The sequence below is a fragment of the Poecilia reticulata genome, linkage group LG7, assembly GCF_000633615.1.
Source record: "Poecilia reticulata strain Guanapo linkage group LG7, Guppy_female_1.0+MT, whole genome shotgun sequence".
NCBI classification, from domain to species: domain Eukaryota; kingdom Metazoa; phylum Chordata; class Actinopteri; order Cyprinodontiformes; family Poeciliidae; genus Poecilia; species Poecilia reticulata.
The window spans coordinates 9,570,482-9,595,868 of record NC_024337.1 but is presented as its reverse complement, the minus strand read 5'-3'; the positions used below and the strand labels follow the sequence as shown (position 1 = coordinate 9,595,868).

Here is a 25,387-nt window from a genome sequence, read left to right as displayed (position 1 = left end):
TGGTCTCACATTGTGGCCAAAGTCTGGCGTTGTTTTGGTCTTTGTGTTGCCGAAACCACACAAAGGCATCTCTTACAGTCACTTCCAAAATCAAATCAGCAAATTCATCTCCGAATGGGTTGGAAACCTTTTGGAGAAGCCTAGTCAAAGTCTGGAGTTAAATCGCATCGAGGTGCTGTGGTGAGACCTAAACCTGTTGCTGAGCTAAAACAATTCTCCTAAGATGAGTCGGTGACAATTCATCAGCAGCATGAATAAGTACGAAAAGCAAATACAAACAGGCAACTGGGCAAACTGACCTGGATATTTGTTGTCAATTATCGCAAACAACTGACGGTAATTGTTGCATATTTCACATATCTCCATGTTGGTTCAGATATCTGCTTTCCCCCCCAATACATGTAAGTATTACTTATAAACTCTGCTTTGTATGTACTGGGGTTATAGAAGAAATCTGTTAGAGGCCACATGCTTTACAGCACTGTTAATATGCAATAAAAGTAAACTTATATAAAATGGTTTAAGCACTTGAGTATAAGTGTGAAATGTTTTTTTCAAGTATGAAATAAAAAAAAAAAGGGTCACTATTTAGGTGCAAGTAGGCGGTGGGGTGAAAATCTGGAGCGGTCCAAGGAACCAAATGACCTCACAGCTTGTTATTACGTTCTGCAGGAGGTCTGTTTATGACCTGTCATGGAAAATAAGGTCTACCGAGCAGGGATGTCTAAATTGTTGCTAAGGTATTCCTTTGAGAATCAGTGGCACAAGCGTTTCTATAGAGCTAAATGCCTCAAGTCAAATAAAAGCCTGGGAGAGAGACAAGACGTGTTCAGTACCCAAAGTAAACAGTCCAGTCTGCTTCCAATTCCACTTGAAGGATCGCTGCCACCTGGATTATGGAGAATCCACATGAAAGGTTAAGGAGAATCCCACTGCCAGCTCTGCAGGGCTTAAACGTGTGGAAAGTGTCCTTTTCTCCAGCTGACTTTTGCATTTAGACTTTTTATGGTTTAATAATGACGAGGTTGGTCAATTTTCATCCATTGTACCAAAGTTAAGTGGTTGAAAATTATCCGTAGTGGCTGAGATTAATAATACGGAAAGCAGGAGAAATATCTCTAATTTCTACATACGTACAGAGGACAAGTGCTGAGCTACATCGGAGTTGCAGAAAGAATAAAATATTTGCAAAAACCTGAAGATTAATTTCCTGTGGCAGGTTTAAGTTTCCAATACTATGTAGAGTCATGTGATCATTTTATGTTTTCATGTTTATTCCCAATAACTCCCATCCTAAATTTCCAACTTTGAACATTTCCTGAATTTTAGAAGTCAGGTTTTGATTTGATTAATCACATAACTAGAATACAGAGTCAGTCACAGCCACAGACAAAAAGCACACACACACACGCACGCTCGCACGCACGCAAAATTAAATGAAATTAAATTTACAGTAACCTCAAAAGGTACAAAGACACAAGGACATTTCAGAGCTTTAAATCATTACTTTTGTATAAATCACTTCAATAGATTGTCATAAAATGTAAAAAATAAATAAATAAAAAAATCCTACAATGTGAGAAAAATCAGGCTTTTCATCGCCAGTTATCTCGTGAAGTCGTTTATTCAAGTCAGCCGACATTTCTGCATATTTGAAAAGTTCTGGGCCAACGCTCAGTGTTGCTCCTGTTCTCTGCTGCACTGCGAGTTCATTTCCCTGAGTGAAGTCATTCAAAAGTGTGGCTCCCGTGTCAGATTTTTCCAAACACTTTAATCAAATAAACGGACGACAAATAACTCGTCGGAGCGCATGTAACAGTCGGCTGCAGGTTTCAGATGACGCGGATCATCAATCAGAGCAAACGTTGAGTGGTTGGTCCGGTTCAGGAAGCACTCACTCATCACCTCTCTGGGGTGCACTTGAACCGAGCCTGCAGGGATCTCTGCTGTTTTCCGTTTATAGTCACATCCTGACTGACAGCTGCTCGGTAAAAACGACAACCAGGTGCATCACTGGACCAGAGGCAGAGGCAGGTGGCGTGTTTCGTTTTATTCATTAATTAGTTACCCTCTTCTGGCTGCACCCGACTACAGTTTAATAAACATGAAAGCAGATTAACTTTGTCTATAAGTATTGATTTTCTAAAAGATTCAGACCTACTAAAAGAGTTCTGAGCCCTTTCTAAAAAAAAGTATATCACTTGCTTTGATTGAGACAATTCAGCTTTTCACCACAAAACAGAGTCATTAAGTACTGCAGGAGTTGTTTCGGTTACTGAGATGAATATGTACGAGTCTGGATTATGTTTCAGGTCCGTTTGCATGTGGCGCGGCAGGAAGCTGCTGGGCGTTTTCAGGCCCGTTAACATTATGGAAGCTGAAACTCTTGCAGGCCTTGCAAGACGCATAATTTATCACAATATCTAATTCTGCTGATTTTAGCAGGAATTTCAAATGCAAAGGAGAACAAGCTGTAATGAAGTTGTATTAAAGGTTAATCGAAATGTAAACTTTTTACTGCATGAAAATATAAATTATAATAATTGAATGTAGAGTATTAACACATACTAAGCGCTGCTGAATTTAACAAAATGCAGCATTTTATTCCGGACTAAAATTACATCTCTATGAAAGATTGGTTGTGTAAAATAATTCTTTAAGATCCAAATATGATAACCTTTAAAACAAACACTGTAATTACTTTTCAGGTAAACATGCAATGGTTGGTTCGCATAATACAATTCAATAGTGTGATAAAAATGTGTCTCCTTATGGATTTTTGCTTTGTTTCAGATCACTTATATTTTAAAATCAGAAAAAGGCAGCTGGTAAAAAGTTCAAAACGCAGTTTTAAAATGATGAATTTAATTGAGGAAATAAAGTAAAAGCTATCCCAACTAAATCCAACCAAAGTGAAAACATTTTCTTTTCCTCCTCTGAACCTCAGAAAGGGTGGAGCGTCCTGGGTGGCAGAATCCATCAGAAGTTTGCAAAAACTGGTGAAGAGTCACTCCAGAGTGACTTATTCATCACTCTGGAGGAATTCTGACATATTGCAGAACTGGTTATTCCAGCTTCATTAAAGAGTTTTCTAGTTTAGATGGCCGATATAATATCATGCCACAGCATGTTGATTGGATGAATTTGGATTTTTTTTTTTTTTTTGACACTGGCTGTGTAAATTATTCAGCAAGTCATTCAGGTCATGAAGCAGTAAAGCAACCCCGGACCATCGTTATGCTACCAAATCTTTAATTTTACTCCAGAAATTTCCCATTTTGTGTCATCAATCCCTAGAATATTTTTTCAAACATCATCAAGATGTTCTTTTTTTTAATAGGAACATGTAATTTAGGCTTCTTTTTAAAGGTTGTTTTTCACTGCGAGCTTAAATTTTGACAAGGGTGCCAACACTTTCAGCGAGAGCCCTGCTCACCCACAACACTCCCTCATCTGACTCGATATAAAGCACGTCATCCTGCTCTTCTGTTCTGTCAAAAATGCCTGGACATGCACAAACGGAATAAATGTGACGTGACCTCGTTAGAGCGCGCAAACATTTCCAAACACTGACTGTGATTCTAGCCTCTCGCCTCCAGCTTACTGTAAGAAGCTCAGCTCTCCTCAAACACACGGCGGTCTTTCCTCAATCACGTCTCTGTTTGCTGTCACTCGGCTCTCACGCCTCTGAATTCAGTCTCCTGCTCGAAACATCAGGTCTGAGCTCCTCTTCTAACATTCATTAACCTGAAGGTCAGCTCCACCCGCTCAGTCAGTGTCAGAGCTGCAGGACAACACAAATGCACACACTGAAAATGTTGGAGTAGGTCTGATTTTTTATTTTTTTTTTACCAAAAAGATAATGTTAAAATCTAGAAATAAGTTTGATGAACAGAATAAGGTACTGTTGAAAACATTATAATAATCAATAGTATTGGAAGTATTGTTAAAAAAAAACACAAAATCTTACCAAGTACTCCTGGTACTCCTGGTACTAGTGCAAATATCTTAGTACACTTGAAATAAGATAAAACAAACTTTCTACTTACTTTTTTTAATCAACATTGAGGAATTTTTGACTTGGAACAAGCTCCTACTTCTTGCTAAAAAGTTATTTGTACGACAGTTTTGTCCTATTCCAAGTGGTATAGAAACTAGACCAGAAATATGTGGTAAGATCTTGTGCTTTTGCAGTGTTTAATCTTTAAAATATTTTATTGCACCGACGCCATGAATAAAAGCCACTGATCCAATGCATAGAGAAAAAAAGTACAGTCAGCAAAACCCCTGCCAGGGGAAAACGAAACAATGATTCTCATGTTCTAACAGTATTTTACTGGGGAAACTTAAAAGATAAACACAAAATAATAATAAATAAAGCTTCCCTAAATAAAACACCTCTTAAAGATTCGCTCTGTTGCATTTCTGATATTATAGTTTCATCTTTGCACTGTTTGCGGTTAAATATCAAATTCCACACAGGTTTTAACTGCAGCATATGCATGTGATGTATGAGAAAACATGTTGCAAGGTAAATAAATGTTTATTCAGGGGAGAGAGTAAGAGTTTCAGTAGACGACTGAAAACAAACAAAAAAAATTTTTTTTGGTTTTGATTTACCGTTTGCCTATTTCCATCACTGTGCAAAATTTTCCTAAATTTTCTGAAACCTAGTCCTTCAAAGAGTTAGCACTGGAAGCAAAGCATTTATTTGTGCTTAAAGGCGACTCAGGAAAATAAACCAGGCTGAGAAGGCAAAATTAAAAGATTTAATTAGCTGCCAATTGCTTGATTCACTGCAGTGGCAAATTGACTGCTTTACAGATTAGAAGACTGGAGCGCAAAACAATTAATTAGATGCAAGCATACGCCATCAGCGAGAGCCGTCAGAAATAGTTGAATTCATAATTCATGCAGCTCCTCCGACGAGTGCAGGAGGCGAGTGGAAGTTCCTCAAAGTGGAGTTTATCGTGACTTTAATTTGTTATTAAGAAGCCTGGAGGCACCAAAGTAGGAAAAGAGATGAAGGTGGGATCTTCCTTCCTTCTGCTTTCTCAGTATTACACATTTCCACTTCTCCTGTTTATCCCTACAAACTTTCTAATGATGAAAATAGCTAATAGCATCTGGTATGTTATGTTATGTTATGTTATGTTATGTTATGTTATGTTATGTTATGTTATGTTATGTTATGTTATGTTATGTTATGTTATGTTAGAAGCAATACTGTATTTGCAGAGTCATAATTATGAGTAGGTTGTAGCAAATAGGACAACATGAGGTACCATATTCTGCAAGCAATTCTGTGCTGAAGCCCTGCAGCGCTGGTGGAAAATGCCATCTTTCTTTTTAATATCTTATCTCACTCACACGCAGTCAAAGATTCTTAACAAAGCAGCTGGGACAAACACAAAGATGCGTGAACCTTTGAAAACAAATCATCATATTGTCCGAAATAGACGAAAGAAGAAAAAAAACCACAACAAATAAGCCTGGCATTGAGCGCCCTGACGACAGGATCAGCTACTTCCTGTTCCTGTCGCACACAATGTGTGACATGGCTGCCAACCCAAACGCTATGGGGAAAAGAAAAAAAAAGCACAACACACGACTCGCAAGCACACACTTGACAACCAGCTGTCAGCATAAAATATTCATGCCACAGATTTCCAAACGCTATAAGTGTGGAACAGGTGCTGAAGATGTTTCACAGAGAAAACTTGAGTGATTCATCTCATCATCATAATGCTTAAAAGATAGCTTAATTACACATTTGCTTTAAAAAAAAATAATCATTTAAAAAAATGTTGCGAGTGAAGTTTTCATTTGAATGCTCCACACTGCTGCTGGCCGCTGATTCATCTGGATGGAAAGCGCCTCATCCAAGGGCGGCTCAGCAGATTGTATGGAGTTTTTTTTTACTAAAATCCAAACCACCTTGAAATCATGCAACAGCAATAGCTTCTTTATTTCAATCACCTTGGATTTATTGAAGAGGTTGGTGGCTCGCATCGATGTCGCTGGAAATGTTTATTTTGGTACAGCAAGAGCTCAATCAAAGCTACTGATGCTGTTGTTTCTTGCTGATCCCTTACTTTTTCTTGCAGAAAGGGGGAAAAGAATTTGACAAATTAAAGTGGCATGATGTAAAATAAGCATCTTTATTAGTGGAAATGATGTCTTTTATTTTTGTCTTGGGTGATCCATCTGTTGGTGAACATATCCTACAGATTATGCTAACAACTTTTCACCTTTGAAAAATTTAAAAGGGACTGGTGTTTGAGGCAATGCGTAAATAAACTGAAGGTAGCTCAAAACCTTTGCACAGTTCTTTCTCTACTTCTGCGTGTTAGTCTGGACGGGCGCCCGAGCCGGCGCTCATTAACCTCCTTTCAGCCATGACAGCAACTGAAAAAGCACAGTGACAGACCGCACTACCAAGGGAAAAAGTCAAATAGCTACCTGCAATAATAATAGATTTTTTTTCTGTTGTTGTGGCTTCACTTAAAATAAATAAATAAATAAATAAATAAATAAATAAATAAATAAATAAATAAATAAATACAGTTACAGCAACATTTTACCACATGGTTAGAATTTGCCTTGATTTCTCCCCAAACCTGAACCAGAATTAATTTGCAACGAGTCGTAATGGGTTCACATCAGCCCTACTGATGTAACTAAGGCATATTTGAGCTATTAAAAGCTGCCTGTGCTTCCATGTTATCTGAAATCTTTAGCTCATTCCAAAGGCAAGAGGTTGAACACGGTAATGGATGCAGCACATAAACAGGAGCTAAACATGAGCACACAAATGTCAACATGTTTGCGTTACGCAAATATGCTTGTGCAGCTTATGCATGAGAGCGTATAGAGTTTTAAATTAACCTGTCAATCCACAAGGTGTGAGGCGAATAAATAAATGAGAAGAAAAGAAAGAAAACGCTCAAAGAAAAAGACTAAGAATTTTAAACCAAACCTGGACATACCAAAACGTCTGTAAAAAACCCCCCAACATATTCTGAATTTTAGCATTTATGATATAAAATAATTCTGATTGTAAATAAAGACTGAACAGTATTTTTTTTTCTGCATTTCAATGAGCTATGAAACTTGGTTAACTTAGCACAAATAGTTTCTGGAGTAATAGAACTGACCTTAAAGTGACAATATTAAGAGCTGTTGAATTTCAGCAATGTTACCTAAAACATTACATTTAATGCCACTAGGACTGAAACATGAAAGCCAGAGAAATTTGTTTATAAAATATTAACTGTGTTTTCCTTATGTCTATCACTGAGTCAAGACTATTCTGCAAAGTGACTAAATGAGTGAACACTTTGTCTCGCTCTTTCGGTACCGGCAGGAGACGAATGTCCGGATCAATATTCCATGCAGCGAGCGGCCGTTCCAGGAAGTATTCCCACGATGAAGCTCTGAGTTTCTGTAGCTAATAATGGAAACACACCGACACGTGCACTTAAGGGAACCTTCTAGTAAAGATGCATATCGACATATTGCTTCCTTCGACCTTTTAACGTGACCACAATAACCACACATGCTTAAGATGCTCGCATCTTAAAATGGAGGAGTAGCAACGGGTTGTCTTCACACATTAGGAGTGAAGACAAGATTCTGAATATTCTATCTGCCTACTTGTAATGTCAGTAACAAGGTAAAGATGAATTTTACAAACAACCTGGATGTTCGGATGAATCTTAGATATTATGGTTTTCTGATTAGTTGTTTTAGAATTTAGGGCTTTTTAGTGATCTGTTAGGACTCTCCGAGGAAGTTCAATTAAAAAAGATTGCTGGTGGGGTGATTGCCTGACAGAAGTAGCACAATGTGACAAATAAAAGATGCAAAATTTAATGATACCTTATTACAGATCATACACTGAGCTAGTTATTAGTATTAAAAAAGCTATCATGCAGCTGTAACCCTCCTTCATTCATGTTAAAAATGAGATTTCTATTTTTTTGCATGTGAAACAAACACTTTTTTTTTGCGCTCCCTTTTCAAACTACTTTGGTATTAGACATGACTGGACATACATCAAAATCAAAAGAAAACATTTGATTTCACGCTTTTGTCTTAAGGTTTCTGGACTTGCAGAAATAGAAACTATCAGTTTTTTTTAAATCAATGTCTTTAAATAGCATGTACAAGAACTTTCAGAGTTATAATTGATTTTATTTTATTTTTTTAATTAGCTGTGTTTTCAGCGAGAAACAAACGCAAAACTCTACGGCCGCATCCGCAAAAAAGTTCTCTGGAGACGAGAACATGTCCTCACTCATCCTGGACCTATTGGCGCTGCGGCGAGTGACAGTTAATTCTCTGCTTTGTCCTGATGAATGAATTACATCAACCCATTCACACGCACACAAGCCTACCTCTGCATGATTTCCCATCACAGAGCTGCTGGCCAAGAGAGAGACAGAAAAAAAAAAAATCATAAAACATCTACACCAAACAGTTTCGAGGACGACGCACAAATGCGCATCCATCTCTATTCCAGTTTCATCACTCACGTTCTCATCATGCCTTCGACGGGAAGATTGGGGCGCCACAATCTCTGCACGCCCTCACTGTCATCTGTATGTTCACGGCACACACACACGCACACACACACACACTCGCACTTCTGCTGCTGTTCATCGTTAATTCTCCTCTCTGAATAACCTTCACTGGTCGATTGTATTGACTGCCATCACACTATAATGCATGTTTCTTGATTAAATGAAATCTGCCTCAGCACTTCGGGCCCGATCCAATGGGATCTCGCAAACTCCACGCAAGGGACTTTGTACACAAGTGCATGGTCAGGAAGGGTTAAGATGAGGGTCAGTGAGTGGCGATGCATCACATGTCAGTGATGGTCCTCACAGTTATAGCCAGCATGTGTCTCTGTGTGCTAATTCACAACCCGTGATTAAAAGCTTGTGTCCGAGACTCTTCCCTGCGATCAATAGCAGATTAAAGTGAAACTGAAAAACACCAGCGTGAAGCGTCGGATGGAGCGTTGAGCTCAGCTAGAGTCTCATGAAGCTTTCGGATCTGTTCTCAATACACAAATGTAAATGGGCTGCGTCAGTAAAGGAAGTTACGCATGTAGAAATACACCAGCAAGAATGAAATAGATTAAAAGATGAGAGCAGAAGGGAAAGCTGCCTAGCAACTGATTGGGTTTGGATTCATTGTTGATGATAAAGTGTTGTTCTCTGTTTTCGCTGTGCCTGCATCATATATCTGATGAAAGATATAATTTTAGCAGAATATCGATGAAAATGTTATCTTCTTTTAGATTCTGATAACTCGATAGACATTGATTTGTTATTGCATTTATTTCTGTCAGAATATTATAAGTGTTTATCATTTATCCAACATCAAAGAGTTTTGAAACAAACAAAAAATAAATCCAAGAAGGATGTTGACCTGCTTTAGGTCTGGATACTCTAATGACACAGGAGAGACTTCCATGTGGCTGTTTTAGTCAACGACCCTCACAGCACAGCACAAAGTTCAGATTATTAAAAGTCCGCTGAACTATATTGAATCATTTTCCAATTGTGAATCAAAACTTGTGCAAAGTCTTAAAATGTCACAAAATAAAGTGAAAAGAATCAACAGGACTTTGTCACATGTTGACGCTACAAATGATAGTGAGAAAACAAGATGGAGAAATGTGTCCAGTTTTTGTGCCTGTGGAACAAAACTTTTTCCAGAGATTCCAAAAATCACATCAAGGGAGTGTAAAAATCAGCTTAGAGCATAAAAGTTTTTTCAAAATTTGCAACTTCCATCAACATTTTCTAATTTGATGCTTAAAAATTTGCATTAAAAACCTTGATGGCAACATGACTACTGTGAGATTTTTTTACTAGTCACTGGAAATGATGTTTTCGTCGGCCTTCATCCGTTTAATCTGGGGAATATGAAGATCAGGGCATATTTAGCTGCCCACTTTGAAATTTACAAACATTGTGGAGCTAAATCGTTTTCGTAGCTGTTGCAATATGAAGGATTTCCTGCCAGTGATTAGAAAGATTGTGGGTTTCTAACATGTCAATAACTAACATAGTTGGAGTCAGTGAGCTGAAATGAAAATGTTCTGCTTTGCCAAGTTCTGTCTGATGACTTCATGCAGACTGAATTACTATAAACTTTTACACAAAGCAGCGTCCTTGATGGAAAATAGACACATCTTTCCTCCTAGGAAGCCAGCCAGCCAGACAGTCCAAATCTGCTTCTACAGATGCACAACATCGTTAATGAGTCATATCACCTCAGCAGCCTCAAATACTCCTATAATGCAGTGACAGCAACGAGACGTCCCCTTTTAAAAAGCTCCAACATCCAGTTCCTCACTCTCCATCAAGTCTCCAACTTCTGTCCACTTGTCCTTTTACGTTCGACCTTTTTTCAGGTGTGAGGGAGACGAATATGAGCGGACATGAATGGAATATTTAAGCTTTCGAGCCTTGCAGGGAATCCTTGAAACAAGAAGGATGTGTCTTTTTTTTTTTTTTTTTAAATCAACATTTTCTGTTTTCACACTTGTCTGGTGTAATTACGATTATAAATATTACATTGCATCATCAGAATACCTCAAACTTCAAAGTTTCTGCAAAAGAATCCATTAATCTGAAAGTCGATTTCATTCAAGGATAGAGGCCCTTTAAAAAAACAAAAAACATTGACGTTTAACATCTCACAACAATCTTCCATTTGCACCTGCATCGCTTTCGAGAGGTTAATGGCAGGTTTAACTCTCTACATGGACTACAAAGCAAAAGCTTTCTTTTCTCAATAAATTAAAACATCACTGAAAAGTTGCATTTTATTTCAGTAATTTATTTTCAAACTCACTAAATCGATTGCACACAAAGCAATGTACTTAATATGCTTAGTTTTAGTCATTTTGATGATTGTGAATTGCAGTAATGAAAACATAATTAAACTTCAATGATACATATTTTTAAAGGGGTAAACTATGTATTTTATAGCACCATTAAGCAATGATTTTATATTCAGCTGTTACAAAAACGCTGCATGTATTAAACATACAAGAAATCTGACATTGCAATTTGATGCTTTGAAATGAGCCTCTGTCTCTTTAAGAAGCTCCTGCTCTTTGACACCCTGCATTCAGCTCATCCTCTCAACAGTGCTTCTCATTGTGCCGTTTACTCATTGGACTCAGAAGTAGCTTGTGAATTGCTGCTGCCGCTAGTCTGGTGGAGCCGAGTGGGGGAGTCACAGGAAGGGGTCCTCTGTCTGTCCAGTCGACTGGAGGCTGCAGCTCAGAGGAGGAGCTCTGTGGAAATGGGCTGTGCTTTGTGGGAGCAAGTGCTTTTAATCACCCGTGAACAGTTGCCAAGGGAGATTAAAGGATTTCTCAAGCATGCATGAAAGAATTAAAGCAACAATCAAAGTAAGCTTTTGGTGAAGAGGTAAGATTACAACATGAAATAAAGCTCAAAAAAAGTGAAATTCACATAATATAAGATTCAACTGGACCGTTGGATCTGGTGTCTCTCAACCTCCTCTTGATAAAACTCCAGGAATTTTCTTTGTGATTTATGTCAGACCTGCTTACGGGCCAGACAAGCACAATGATACCACAGTTATTGAAGAATGTATTGCTGGAAAACTACATCCTCTTCAAAACTAACTGGTTCTTTTGCAGAAACTTTGAGGTAGACTGACTAACTCAGTATAGTCTTCTCCCAATCATCAGCACTCCAGGACCAGGATTTTTAAAACAAATATAGTGTCAACTGAAAAGAGGACTTTGAAGCAGTCCAATCCTTTTCTCTGCTCAGTACAAATAAGACATCCTGACGTTGTTTCTCGTTTGGCTTTCTGTTGTGGCTCTTCAGGCACTGACTCTTCTGCAGCTGTTTTGTGAATCTTACCCAAACTTTTCACTGGGCCTCACCTCACAATCCTGTCTATTCCGCTGTCATCCTTGTTGCTTGTGTATTTATTTATTTTTTCTACGCTTCCTTAGCTCCATAAAAATGTTTGGATACACTACACAGTGAACAGTTTTTTTTTTTTAAATACACCTTTTTGTGGTTTACCCTACTTGCAGAAGGTATCAGGCTCGACAACTGTCACATCAGCAGCCTTCATGTAGGCCTGCAACAAACTTTATGCCAGAGTTGCTCTTGCACGCATGTCTCCTTTTTTAGCACCAACTGCCATTTCAGCAATTATTCAAGCTGAATTTTTTTTTTTTGGCGCACAGAAAGCAGTGCTGAAGGACAAACAAAACACAATTTGGCAAAGGGAGCAGAGAGATAATGTGAGGTGATGTGAAATAAACCTGTGTGCCTGGTGTCTTTGCTTTGCTTCTGTTTATCGTGTCTTTTCACACTACGTACTTTCCATCTGGTGCCACCTATCTGACAGAAACTCTGAGTGCCAGAAAGCGCTTTTACCTGTTTGAAATCAGTTTCTTGTGAATTACTGAGCTTGCATTCTTGTTAAGGTTTGCATTCATGCAAGAGAAATAAGTCAGTGCACACAAACCTATGCCTGCATGTGACCAGGTGCTTAAATAGCTCTGTGCCTGAATGTGGGTGCTTTTTTGTACAATGGATGTGCGAGAGCCTCTAAATGTGTGTTGCCAGCTTGATGCGTCTTCCACTCCCTCTGCCCCTCTCCTGTCGACTGGCTGGAGCCTCTCTGCTGCTCTGTTCTCATGGTTAATGCATGTGGAGGGAGAGCCCTTGTCCCTTAAATTCTCCCTGTCTCTACCTTCCCAGAATAGAACCGGTCCCTAGCGTACACAAAGACAGACGACTTCTTATTTCTCTGCCATCTAATCCCGCCCCGCCTGTGGGAAGAGTTAGGAAAGACGAAGAAGGGAAAGTCAACTTCATTAGATGTGAGTAAAAAGCAGGAATATTACGAATTAGGGAAAGAGTTTGAATTGGACTACTAAAGGAAAACAGTTGCAATATATGGGGAGTGGGGAAAATTTGAGATGGCTTCTTATTCATTTAATAACCCAGAATAGTGCATGATTGCAAATGTTCATTTTTGTGCAAATAAAAATCTCGAATGTGCGGTTTATATTTGTGCACAGGTTGAGCTAAAATTTAAAAGCTAAATCATAATAGTAAAAGTATTATAGTGAAATCACATTGATCTTTGCGTCCCGTTTCTGTTTACTCTTGTTATCACAGCGGCCTCACCTGTCAACGTTTTGCTGGTGCCAGGTTAAAGGGACAGAGCAGGCGAAGGACTAGCACAAGCACAGGCCAGTTACTGTGATACTTCCTTTGGGCCATGTTAAGAGATAATCCTGAAGAGGCCACGATGGCACACCAACTCCTGCGCTTCAGTGGGAAATGGATTACAGCAAACGGGCTGCAGCCAGGTACACTACTGTAAAGCTCTCCCTTGCTAGCAGTTAGTGTGAACAGGGCCGACAGATTAACATGTGTTTGCAAAACAAATATTTTTAAAAGCTCCATTTGTGGTGCATTTGTCAGGGATGGCTATCAGGAGGCTATGAAAAACGATGACACAGAGGAAAGGGAAACAACAGTTCAGCCATTCTTGGGCTTTTCCTCGTTAGGTTCTCTTTGCTCTGACTCCATTCAACTTCTGTTTCCATTTAATTTCAAACGTAAGCTGAAAAAGCTAATGGCTCAGAAGAAACGTTAAACAATGTAGAGGAAAACACAAACTCAGCCTGGGAGACAATCTACCTGGCATTGTTTCGCCATGATTAGTTTGAAACGGGCAGCATTGACATTATGGTCACCTGGATATGGCAATATTTGTATTTAAGTGTTTGTTACTAGAATAGCAGAGACCATGTAGATTCAGAGTTTTTTTTTTTTTTTTTACTGCGTTGGTCTAAGTCCTGTTTGCTGTGCAGTTTTTTTGGATTTTCGTTTCTGTTCAGCCATTCCCTGCGGTTAGATTCCCTGCCGGTACCTAATTTTTGTGAAATCCAATATGGCCGACAGACCCTGTCCCTCCTTAAACTGTAGAAGACTCTTGCCGGTAAAAAAAGATATTGTGACATCAGATACAATCCGATGTCACAGTATCTAAAGAACAATACTACTGATGTATTTTCAAATAACTTTGTATTTGGAGAAAATTACAATTGATCACCTAAAAAAAAATAAAATAAAATAAATTATTATATATATAAAATAAATATTTTACAATTTTTTTTCCTATACCTTTTTTTTATACCTTAAGAATATAAAAAAATTGGAAAAAAATCCTGACACAAAGGATCATAATTCATGCATGAAAGGGTTAAAAACAATAAATGGAAGAAGTGTGTTTGCTATGCTATATAGTTACTTTGCACTCTTGTTTGTGACGGTGACTCCATGTACAGTGTGTGTTCTCTTGCGGCTCTGACGATGCTGTTGCTAACACAGTAGCCCCCATGTCCAGAGTGCTTTCCACATGGAAACAGAGAAGGCGTCTCACCAGCTCAGCTTACACCATCTCAAACGTGCACAGACACTGACCTGGTATCTATAGCAACACTTACATTCAACCTGTCAAACTGAAGACAGATTGTAAGATCTGAAGTTGTGTCTAATGAAGAAAAAGAACGAAGATTGGAGTAGGAATAGGAGTAGAAATGTAAATAACACTGCAGAGTTTCAGTGCATCTAATTGGAAAGACTAGAGCATTTTCAAAAGGTGGGGTTAGGCATGTTCGTCCCAGTGGGTCGACTCACTGGAAAACGGTTACTTCAATATCTAAAGCGGGCATTAATGAGCCTGTCAGTTTATGCTAGTATTTAACAAATCCCAGAATAATAAGCGAAATGTGTTCTTACAAGTACTTTCCTTTAATTTACAAGTTTACATAAAGTAAGATTAACATGCTTTTAGACACGTGAAGAAAACTCAGATGATTTCATGGCTTTGTAAGCTTCTGATAGGTTACCTCACAACATTTGCGGTGAACAGAGGCACATCTGTCGATGGATTTTGGGAAAGCACCTCAAACACACAGTCCTTCTATGAAATAACTTGTTAAAAAACAAAGCAAAGATTTTAGAAAGAGATACTAATTCACCTTTTGGTAAATCTTAAAAATATCTAAACTGTGCCATGTTCATCCTGTGGAGAATCATCCGTTCTCCATGCTGAGTTCTTTATGTATGAGGCTAAATAAGAGTCAGTGAGTTGAAGTCATAAGTTCCATTTATTAATACCAAAATACAGCTGGTCTATTATGACCTGCTATCTCTAAGAGACAAATGGCATCAAACAAAAGTTTTCCATTCCCTTCGTCTCTCTGAGCTATGCCCCAAAGAGGGCATAAGCTATTGTGTCATCCCTTCCCCAACTCTCATTTGCATTTCCTAACATGTCATTTCTTTTAGGTTTAGCTTAGCTTTAGCTTAGCAACTAGCTAAAAGAGACAGAAGGAAAACACAGAATTATTTATTCTGTGTTTTATCCAAGCACAACCAGCATCATAGTATTCAGTATTCTCCATCTCAGAGACAGAGAAGTTTTGGTCCAAAATGTACGAATCGCCCTCACAAGAAAAGTATCAGATCTCCTGAAGATGCTGGTAGGTGTGTGTCACTATCCAGACGGAAATGAATTATGTACTGACATTAACCTAAAGGCCATTGAGCAAGGAAGAAGCTATTGCTCCACAGCAATACAAACCCCCCCCCAAAAAAAACACTGATTGCAGCTAGCAAATGCATACAGAGATTTTCATTTTTGGAAACATGTTATTTAGTCTAATAACACTCAAATATGTGCCGTCTATAATGTAATTGTTACATTCTGAAGAGTTTCTGGGGTGGCCGCCTCATTTTGTGCAGTTTGTGTGCGTTTTGCTTTAGAAGGGATTGTTGCACTTCACATAATGGATGACATCATGAAGGAAAAATATTCTAAATATGTTGAAGCAACATATCAAGACGTATGACCACAAATGTGTCCTCTCAATGAACAGTGACCCAAAGGACGCTGTCAGACAATTACAAAATGGTTGTAGAAAATTAAGTGAATATTTGAGTGTTGCCAACAAAACGTCCTGCTAAAAAAAAAAAGTGTTTATTCTACCTACAAATTAAACCTTAGTAGGTAGAAAGGCCTATATACCTTTCTCAGTTATAACAGTTCTGACAGAAGCAATGGGCCACATTTTCAGCAAACTATTGTGAAAAGCAGATGTATTACCCAGGTCATAACATCTGACCAGGGTAATACAGTTTAACATGCAATTCTACTATAAATGAAGTGCAGGTAAATCTCAAGTGTAAAAATATATATTTCACTTATTATTCTGAGATTAACAAGAAGTCATCCTGAATGACCCAAGACGGTTAAAGTTGAAGGTCTTTTAGTTTCAAGGGGGAAAAATTCTGCATCTTTTTACACAATGAATAAGTGTACTGCTTTCTTAAAATCTATTTCTCTTCCTCATTGTTTATTCTATGTCACATGCTGTTTTTATTTTTATTTTAATTATGTGAAGCACTTTGAAATGCCTTGCTGCTGAAATGTGCTATACAAATAAAATTTGATTGATTGATTGAATGAATGTCAATAACTGATTTTAACACTAGACAAACCAGCGGTGGCTCTCTGAGGCATTACAATAACAAGAACACAAGAGTGCACTATACTATGTCAAGACAGAAAATAAACATTGGGTAGTACAAGCCTATAAAGGTTTTATTTTCAGACATAAAGGCCTGAAATACCCAAATCTACCACATAAGCTTTTCCTTCCTCCAACAGATTGGTTTTAATGTGGTCTCTCAGGACTCCCACCCCATCATGTGACATCTTTTATTACATCCCTTTTCCTGTTGTCTACGTCTGTCAGCAGTTGAAGAGATGTAGAACCCTAATGCAAACAGGAGTGGCAAAATCATGTTTAATGAAAATAGCAAAGCTCAAATCTCACTTAAAAGGAGAGCCAAGGCATCAGAGGACCACAAGAAACATCAGCAAGGGCCGAAGAACACGTGAACACGATGACAACAAGAGCATCGAGCAGAGGGAATGAGAGGTAACATGCATGCAGGGAGGAGTGATCAGTGGAACAGTGGACAGGTGAGTATAATTAACTGGTTGTGCTGCAGCTGAAGGGGAAGATGAATTGAGGTGTGGATGGAAGAGACAGAGAAACAGTGTTAACATTAAAAAGGAAAACAGGCGAAGCCATTGAGACAAATGGACGTAGGGAACTATAAAGAAACGCAGTTCTGCTCTCCTTTTGTGTGTCTTAACACAACTCAACAGTGAGCCTAACGCCAGTCGAAGGAGTATTTGAGTCAGGATGTTCCCTGATTAGCTCCACTGATGGACAACGTACACGTCTTAATGTAGAAAAGAACTGCAGAACAGAGATAAAATAGCTAACAGCTTAGCATCGTTAGCAAAGGCTAAAAACACAGAGAATTTGAACATCTCGCCCGTTTGTCGGTAAACGAATATGGACCCACGAAAACCAATAATATATTTCTACTCCTAAATAAAATGTAAAGCTTGTCACGTCGGTGACATAAGGAGATGGCAGTGGATGAACTTCCTCACATATGGTTTACTGAGAGCTAAACAAGATGGCTGACTTCCTGTTACATGCTCCTACTAAATAAAAAAAATCTTCACACATTAGTCTAATTAGCAAAAAACATTTATCTTACACAGATTTGAGGGTAGAACAAGGTGCGTGCGTCTTTTTATTCTGCAGATGTAAACTTCTGGTTTCAACTTCACGCTCCTTTTATGAGCTATTGCAGGTGTTTAAATCAAAAAATGTCTGCTGGTTGGTACAGGAATGTGGAGATGTGTCGGTCTACTCTCAGAGACATATGCTTAACTCGCAAAAATAAACAAAAAACAAAACAGAAGTAGAAAAGGAAGAGAGGAAAAACACTAATCAGGAAGATACTAATGTAAGAGACAAAAAGGTCTTAGGAGAATTATAAAAAATTATATGAAGAAAAAAGAGGTGGAAAGGAAGAACAGCCATGTGTCCACGTAGGGTAGAGATGGCTGCTCTGTCTCTAGAGCTAACAAACATCCTTTGTCTGCAAGTTGGTTTGGAGAGCAGAAAATTGCTCTACCTGCATTTCAGTGAGGTTGAGAGGTGTTATTATTTTCATGATTGCTTTCGCCGCTCCAGATAAAACTTTATTGTACGTCTGGAGTTGGGCCTTCACTTTAGGTCTCCGCTGGCAGTGACAACGGGACCGATAAATTATTTGACGCTTTTTGTCCACTGAACGATTTTATCTCAACTACAGAGGAGGACGGTTAATTATTTGGAAGCTTTCGGAGGCATTTGTCAAAGAGCGTGGCAATAACAACTTCCTATATTAACAACAACTCTTGATATTTCTGGTTAGTTTCATTTTGACGGTCGGTGCTCCAGTTTGCTTGCTTCATATTAACAGACTTTATTTTGAGATACTGCATGTCTTTATTACAGAAGACAACAAGCATTCTTATTATTATCTGAGGCTGCAACGTTGACTGAAATGTAATTATTACCTTCCAGTTGCACGGATGTAAATGCAACCTCTCATTTAGGAAACCAAGGTCACGCAGAGAAAATGGTCTCCATCAGCAACCTCTTACATTCACGTTGATGATACTGACATTATCATGATAAGTATATCATATCACTAGTGATAAATTTAAGAGATAATTACAATAGTGTCATGTCTATGTTATTATAATTACGATGCTCAGGGACAGGACCGCAATCAGCAGTACAGTCACAACTTGCACCCAACATAAATAACTTCAACAGAAGATTAAAACATGCTTTTTAATTGCCCTCATGGTTTACCTGGTGGTAAAATCAAGGAAGTGGCAGGGGAGGGAGGATTTGAAGTTAAGAGCGTTCTCTAAGGTCAGGTCTGCTCCGATTGGTCAGCGACGGTGCCCTGATCCTTCACGTTACGAATTAGCGCCACAAAAATGGAAGCTTTTAATTTATGCTAAATTTTCATATGCCTGAGGATAAAAAGATTCATTAGGATGGTTTTTCCAGGAAGTTAAAGACGACCCAATATATTTTAGAATGTCTACAGGCTATAATGGGATTAAGACTTATTCTCTTCTCCATAGACTTTAGTTTAAAAATAGAAAGTACATTATTTAATGAAGGAATCAATCTGCTGTGCATGTTTGCACACCTTTTATTGCAGAGAGATTGTGAGTAATAAAAAAGCAACCTACAGAAAAAAAGAAACTTCTATTCACCAGCAAATGTTGAATTATTAAGTGCCTGTTTGTTGGTGAATCTACATATCTATGATGCACTGAAATCCCAAAAGTGATTAAATGGCATGGAGATTTTACCTACTGGATTAGTGGATTGTGCTTACGTTTTAAAGACATAGTAAATAAGTTTTCATAGTTTCTCAGAAATGGAGCTCCAGTGGGACATTTCAATCATATTCAATAAATTTGGACATGCGTTCCGATGAGGCTCGATTGTCAGATTAAAAAGTGTCTTTTGAGCAACGATTGAGCAACACATTAAACATCATTCAGGTTATAATTATGTTATTAAAAATGCTTGTTTTAATTGGTCTTACATGATATTCTAATTTTAAATGTTTTCATTTAACTGTGCGTAATTCTTCAACAATATGCTTTAGTAATAAAATTTCTGAAATAAATTGACTTTTAATAATATTGAATGGGTCTGTTCTTATTAACTGCAGCAGTCCAAAAGTACTGCTCAATTTATTTAAAAATACATGATTTTTAATATGTAATATTTAAAACTGAGCTCCGAAGATAAGATGGGCTGTTCTCACATTCATGAGCCTTATTTTTATTTTATTTTTTTGGCAACATTTTTTTCTCAGTTGTGGACACACTTTACACCATTTTACTTAACCTCTTGTAGGAAGCTGAAATAAAAAGTGCATAAAAAGTGTTAGCAGTGGATCATTAAAACATATGAAACCTGCAGCAAAATTGATTCAAAAAGCTGTCACTCGTACATCTTCTTGCGACTGCTCACAGTAGGAAATGTTTTCCCAGCTCACAGTCAAGTAGCAAAAATAATTACATTGGTTTTAAATAATGACCCTCGTATGCCTCTCCAGCTTTGAACGACTCTTTATGGACGATATGTGCATAACTGGTACATTAATCAGTCTGAACTCCACGAACTCACGTTGCCTTGAACCTCCAGGGAATTCAATCAATCAATCAATCAATCAATCAATCAATCAATCAATCAATCAATCAATCAATCAATCAATCAATCAATCAATCAATCAATCAATCAAATTTTATTTGTATAGCACATTTCAGCAGCAAGGCATTTCAAAGTGCTTTACATAATTACAATAAAAACAGCATGTGACATTGAATAAACAGTGAGAAAGAGAAAGAGATTTAAAAAAAAAGATAAAAACATTAAAACCTGCACCCCTTTTAGGACTTCAGTTTAACGTCGTTTAACTGGGATTCTAACCCTCTGGGACTTTAGTCATAAACACCGTTTGACAAGGACTCCAACCTCTAAGTTTTTAGTTGAACGCCGTCAACTGGGACGTTTTCCGGGGGGCTTTACATTATTAAAACGTAAACTGTGAGAAAGAGAAATAAAAAGAAATTGAAAAGTAAAGATACAAACATTAAAGGGATTTTTAAAAAAGAAAAAAAAAAGATTAAAAAGGTGAAAAACATAAAAACATCATAGACATCAAAACCCGCACTCTAACCCTAATTTAGCCATAAACAACTCTAAACAGGTGGGTTTTAAGTTGAGATTTAAAGGCACCCAGTGTTTCCGCTGTTTCACAGTTTTTTGGAAGTTTGTTCCAAATCTGTGGTGCATAGAAACTGAATGCTGCTTCTCCTCGTTTGGTTCTGATTCTGGGGAAGCAGAGCAGACCAGAACCAGAACCAGAACCAGAAGATCTGAGGGGTCTAGATGGTTGGTACAGTAATAACAGATCTTTAATGTATTGTGGTGCTAAACCGTTCAGTGATTTATAAACTAACAACAGTATTTTAAAGTCTATTCTCTGAGCTACAGGGAGCCAGTGCAGGGACTTTAAAACTGGTGTTATGTGCTCTATCTTCCTGGTTTTAGTTAGAACATGAGCAGCAGCATTCTGGATCAGCTGCAGCTGTTTGATTGATTTATTATTCAGACCTGTGAAGATGCTGTTGCAATAATCAATGCGGCTAAAGAATTCTAGGAAGCGGCAAATATTCTCTTCTGAGGTCATTTTTATGTGTTCATGGTTTCCTTGTCTGTTGTAAAATAATACTAAACAACATGTCAGTGGGAGCTTTCAGACTCAAGCTCTGCAAATTTTGTTGTTTTGCAAACTAAAAACAAAACGAAACAAAAAAAATCCCCCTGATTTTGTTTTTCTATTGGTGTTTCTACAAGTCATTTTTCACTTGACTTTGTGCTGCTATGTTCATAAGCCCACTTTCTAAAATGAGGTGTGGAACAAGAGGAAATAACCAAGGAAAAATCAGAGGCACCTGAACATGTAATTCATACGCCGTTTCTGCTTTCAGACAAAAATAAGAGCAAGTGGACGAGGATATGATTGCCGTGATGCGTTCCGACAGATTTCTGTGGTTCAGCATGTTAATGATGAACATGATAAATGTTGCACCTTTTCATTTGGTTGATTTTAATTTGAATCATTAGTTAGTGTAAGAACGGCTCCTGTGTTTGCTGAATGTCTGCCAAGTTTTAATGATTCGACAAACAGGAAGTAGAGAAGAGTGAGGTGGAGGAAATCATTCATTAATTTTCTGGTCTGTCTGCAGCGCCGTCTGTCGTTTCCCCCCCTGGTTTAGTTCGTGTTAGATTGGCAAACAATCTGTTTAAATAACAAATCATTTTATTTTAAAATCAGACTTCTTCTTCTGGCAGCATGTCAGGTAAAATGCACCATTTTTAACCAAAATATTTCCCAAACAAGATATATAATTTTGCATATGAATGCTGCTCCCTTGATTTTTTTATTTTATTTTTTTATGATTAGCCATGTGGCGCTTAAATAATTGTGGTAAAGTACAAACTGTATGTTGTGTGTTGCTAATTGTTCAACACAAGCAACCTAAAACACTCACTCTTATAAATGTGTGTGACAGAAGAACCGTGGCGTGATCGGAGAGGTGGGGAGAGAAAAGCACAGTTTGCAGATTTCACCCAAAACCTAATTAATCAAAAGCACATAGACAGAGCAGCTCTTTGTGCCTGCTGCGTCTAAAATTAGCAGACAGTCTGCTGAATGACAAACAGGATGCTGGGAGGAAGACGTGCTGCCAAAAGGTGTAGCTGAGACACAAAAGAGTAGCACACATGGAAAACACCACGTTGGGCACAACAGTGCTATTAATAGCCATGAATAATTTTTGACCTTTATCATAATTATACCAGAAGCCATATATTTATTTACATGAAATAATGACATTATGTAATTAATTTTTTTTCTATCCTGAGTAACAATATGAAACTAAACTTGTGTTGTTTTAGGTCATTTAGAATTGGCAAAAATAATTTCTATTAGCTAAATCCTAGAAAAAAAATAGTTTTGTATAAAAATATGTATTATAACATTGGGGTTAGGGTAAAAACAGTTTTAACTTAAATGATATTAAAATAGCATGTCGAGCATCTTTTATATGTTTTCTTAATTATCAAGACAAAGTTCGACTTATGTTAAAGCATTCAAACCTGCCTGTAGCTGCTGACCATCTTTTTACATGTTTCACAGGCATTTTTGACATTTTTCACATCTAAAATTTTATTATCTCTCTGTTAAAAATAAATTTTTGTAATCTGTTCTTGAGATTATGTGTTGTTTTTGAGCTCCGTTAGCCAATTTAACTCAACTGGATCTTTGGTTTCTATTTATGTCATGTCTTGAATCTACAGGTCAGGTGTTGTTTGTAAAATTTAACAAAAATACGACCAGGTTGCTTTAGCTTTTGTAATTTTACATGACGTTCTGATGACTGTAAGCAATAAAATCTCACAAAAGCAACAGGTGACAATAGACTGAGTCCTACTACAGACAGCCTTTGCCTCAAAGTTTTCTACCGCTTTGAAAAGCTGAACACTAGAGACCCTTTGTGATTTAATGCTAACAGAATACGGTGATAACGTGCAACCCACTTCCAAAGGATTCAATGCTCTGTATGCACACATAAACCTTCTGAGTAATGCTTTTTTAGCCACTTTCCCAGCTGTTCTTTTTCAAGGTTTGAATAACTTTTAGGAAATGACTTGCAAATACATGGCATGTGGGTGTTTCAGTGTCCCTCATCCATATTCATCGGTTCTGCTGCAACATCCATGGTTTATCCTCCTAAATTGCTAAACTGACATCTTCAGCTCGCAGTACACCTGCAGCTTGAAATAAAATGTTTATTACTTTAGGACTTCAGGAAGGAAAAGGCTGCCTAAAGTGAACAGAAATAGAGATTAATGAGGTCCCAAAATGTAAAAGGAGCTTTTTTTTTTTAAAGGAAACGTTTCCTTTTAGGGATATGTAGTCACAAAAAAAAAACCTTCAGCAACAATTAGAAATGCATTTTTAATGTTGCTTCAATTTATATTTTAATCTACATGCTCATATTCTTTTTTTTTTGAAGAACGGTAGACACCAGCGATCTAATAAATGAATCCTAAATATTCATTTTTTTTTTTTTTTGCAAATCTTTAGATTACCACAGTTGACAAGGGTCACTTAACATCATAAAACTAAAGTGTCAAACATTCCAACTGTCTGGAAATTCTCATGTTGATCCTAAAGTTCATAATTCTGCACCTCAGTTAGGTATTAGTTGTTCTTTTTCAGATTTATTTGTTTAATCTGGAATGAAATACATCAAACAGTAAAAAAAAAAATGTAAATGATTTCCCAACCTTTTTGCCAGTTGCATTATGAATACTGAGAGAAGAGGCAATGTCACACTGTGTGAGAGAAATATCACCGGAAAAGAGAATTTTCCAAATATTTTAAAACAAAGACAGTTCTTAACATTCTGAAATCACCGTAGCATTTCATATACGCAATTAGAGAATTTAGCATTGCCAAGTTGCCAGTTGCCAAGGAGAGATTTCCACATGTGAGATTTCCACATGTGAATGCCACAACATGCTTGTTCTTTGTCTTTGTTTAATTGCAATGTACACCGTTATGTAAAAGCCACAAAATAATTTTGACCATTGTGTCTTTGCATAAAATCATTGCTCTGTCAGAATTTCCTATTTTTTACATTAAAAAATCAGTTACTACTTTCTTACTACTTCCCTTTTTAATTGAATTTACTTTTTTTTGTTCACGGTTTGAAAGCAGAGTACTGCAGAGTTTTCACACCCACACACTATCATAACCTGTATCTCTCGCCTTGGCACGTTAATGGAGAATCTGACGAAGTTTTAGCATGCAATTAGTGCCACTTGCTGAGGCCTTGCACTGGCAGTCCATCACAAATGCACATAAAGAGGCTTTCATCCTTTCCTTTTTTTTGCCAATTTGTTTTTTTTTATTTATTTATTTACACTTTACAGATTCATTCAGTTCATTCACTTACTTCAATTAAGGCTCATTAGAGTAAAAAATAGATTGCTGGCACAGCGAACAAAGTCGGCAAAGCAAAGCAGTGTTTATCCAGTCTGGCTCATGTTAACATTTCTCAATCATCGATTGTTTGTTTTTATCTTTTGCTTAACAGGCTAATCATAAACATCTGCTCAGGTTTGCTTTGTAGATTCAGTTTTGTCATAAATGATCATAAAATGGGACAGGGTTCATCTGCACTCACAGATGAACCCTGTCCCACATGCATATCCTTGTCTACTGTGACCTACCTCAGTGAGGTGGGGGTTGGGGTTGAATCCGCACTGGTTGCACACGGTGGCCTTGCACTGGGTGCAAGTGTTGTAGTTGGGCACCGCCGGTGGATTGGACAGCTCTGTGGTGGTGCACACTGGGCACAGTTTGCTGCTTGGCATTGGTGCGATCTGCGGCAGGGAGTAGGGCGAGGTGGGAGTCACGCCGCGGTCAGGAGACAGCGAAGGAGACCGGCCCGTCCGAGAACCACCTGAGCCACTGAAGTCGACTTGGAGGTTTCGGCGGGAGGCATGCTGACCGGGACTTTGGCCACTATGGCCTGCCATACTGGAGCCAGTTGCAGTGTGACCCACCCCATGGCCGGAACCTGAGACCTGCCCCATACCCGACCCTTGGCTGGATTGCATGTGTCGAGGGGAGGTTGGGCTGTCATGAGCAGCCAGACGATACGGCTCTCCAGCTCTGGACCCTATTCCTCCACCACTGCCCATTGCCCCCATTCCTCCTCCACCAATTCCTCCCATCCCACTCCCTATTCCTCCTCCCATCCC

The 25,387-nt window shown here is 38.1% G+C and overlaps 1 protein-coding gene across 4 annotated transcripts in view; it reads right to left on the bottom strand.

The window, feature by feature from the left end:
• The window catches only part of bsna (bassoon presynaptic cytomatrix protein a), a 108,017-nt gene extending 82,634 nt beyond the window's left edge, over window positions 1-25,383 (bottom strand). For all 4 annotated transcript variants that reach the window (XM_008413236.2, XM_008413234.2, XM_008413237.2 and 1 more), the window contains exon 1: window positions 24,854-25,383. In XM_008413236.2, the coding sequence (XP_008411458.2) occupies window positions 24,854-25,360 (507 nt within the window). In that variant the 5' untranslated portion in view covers window positions 25,361-25,383. The remainder of the gene's footprint in view (window positions 1-24,853) is intronic.
• Between the last annotated feature and the right edge of the window lie 4 nt (window positions 25,384-25,387).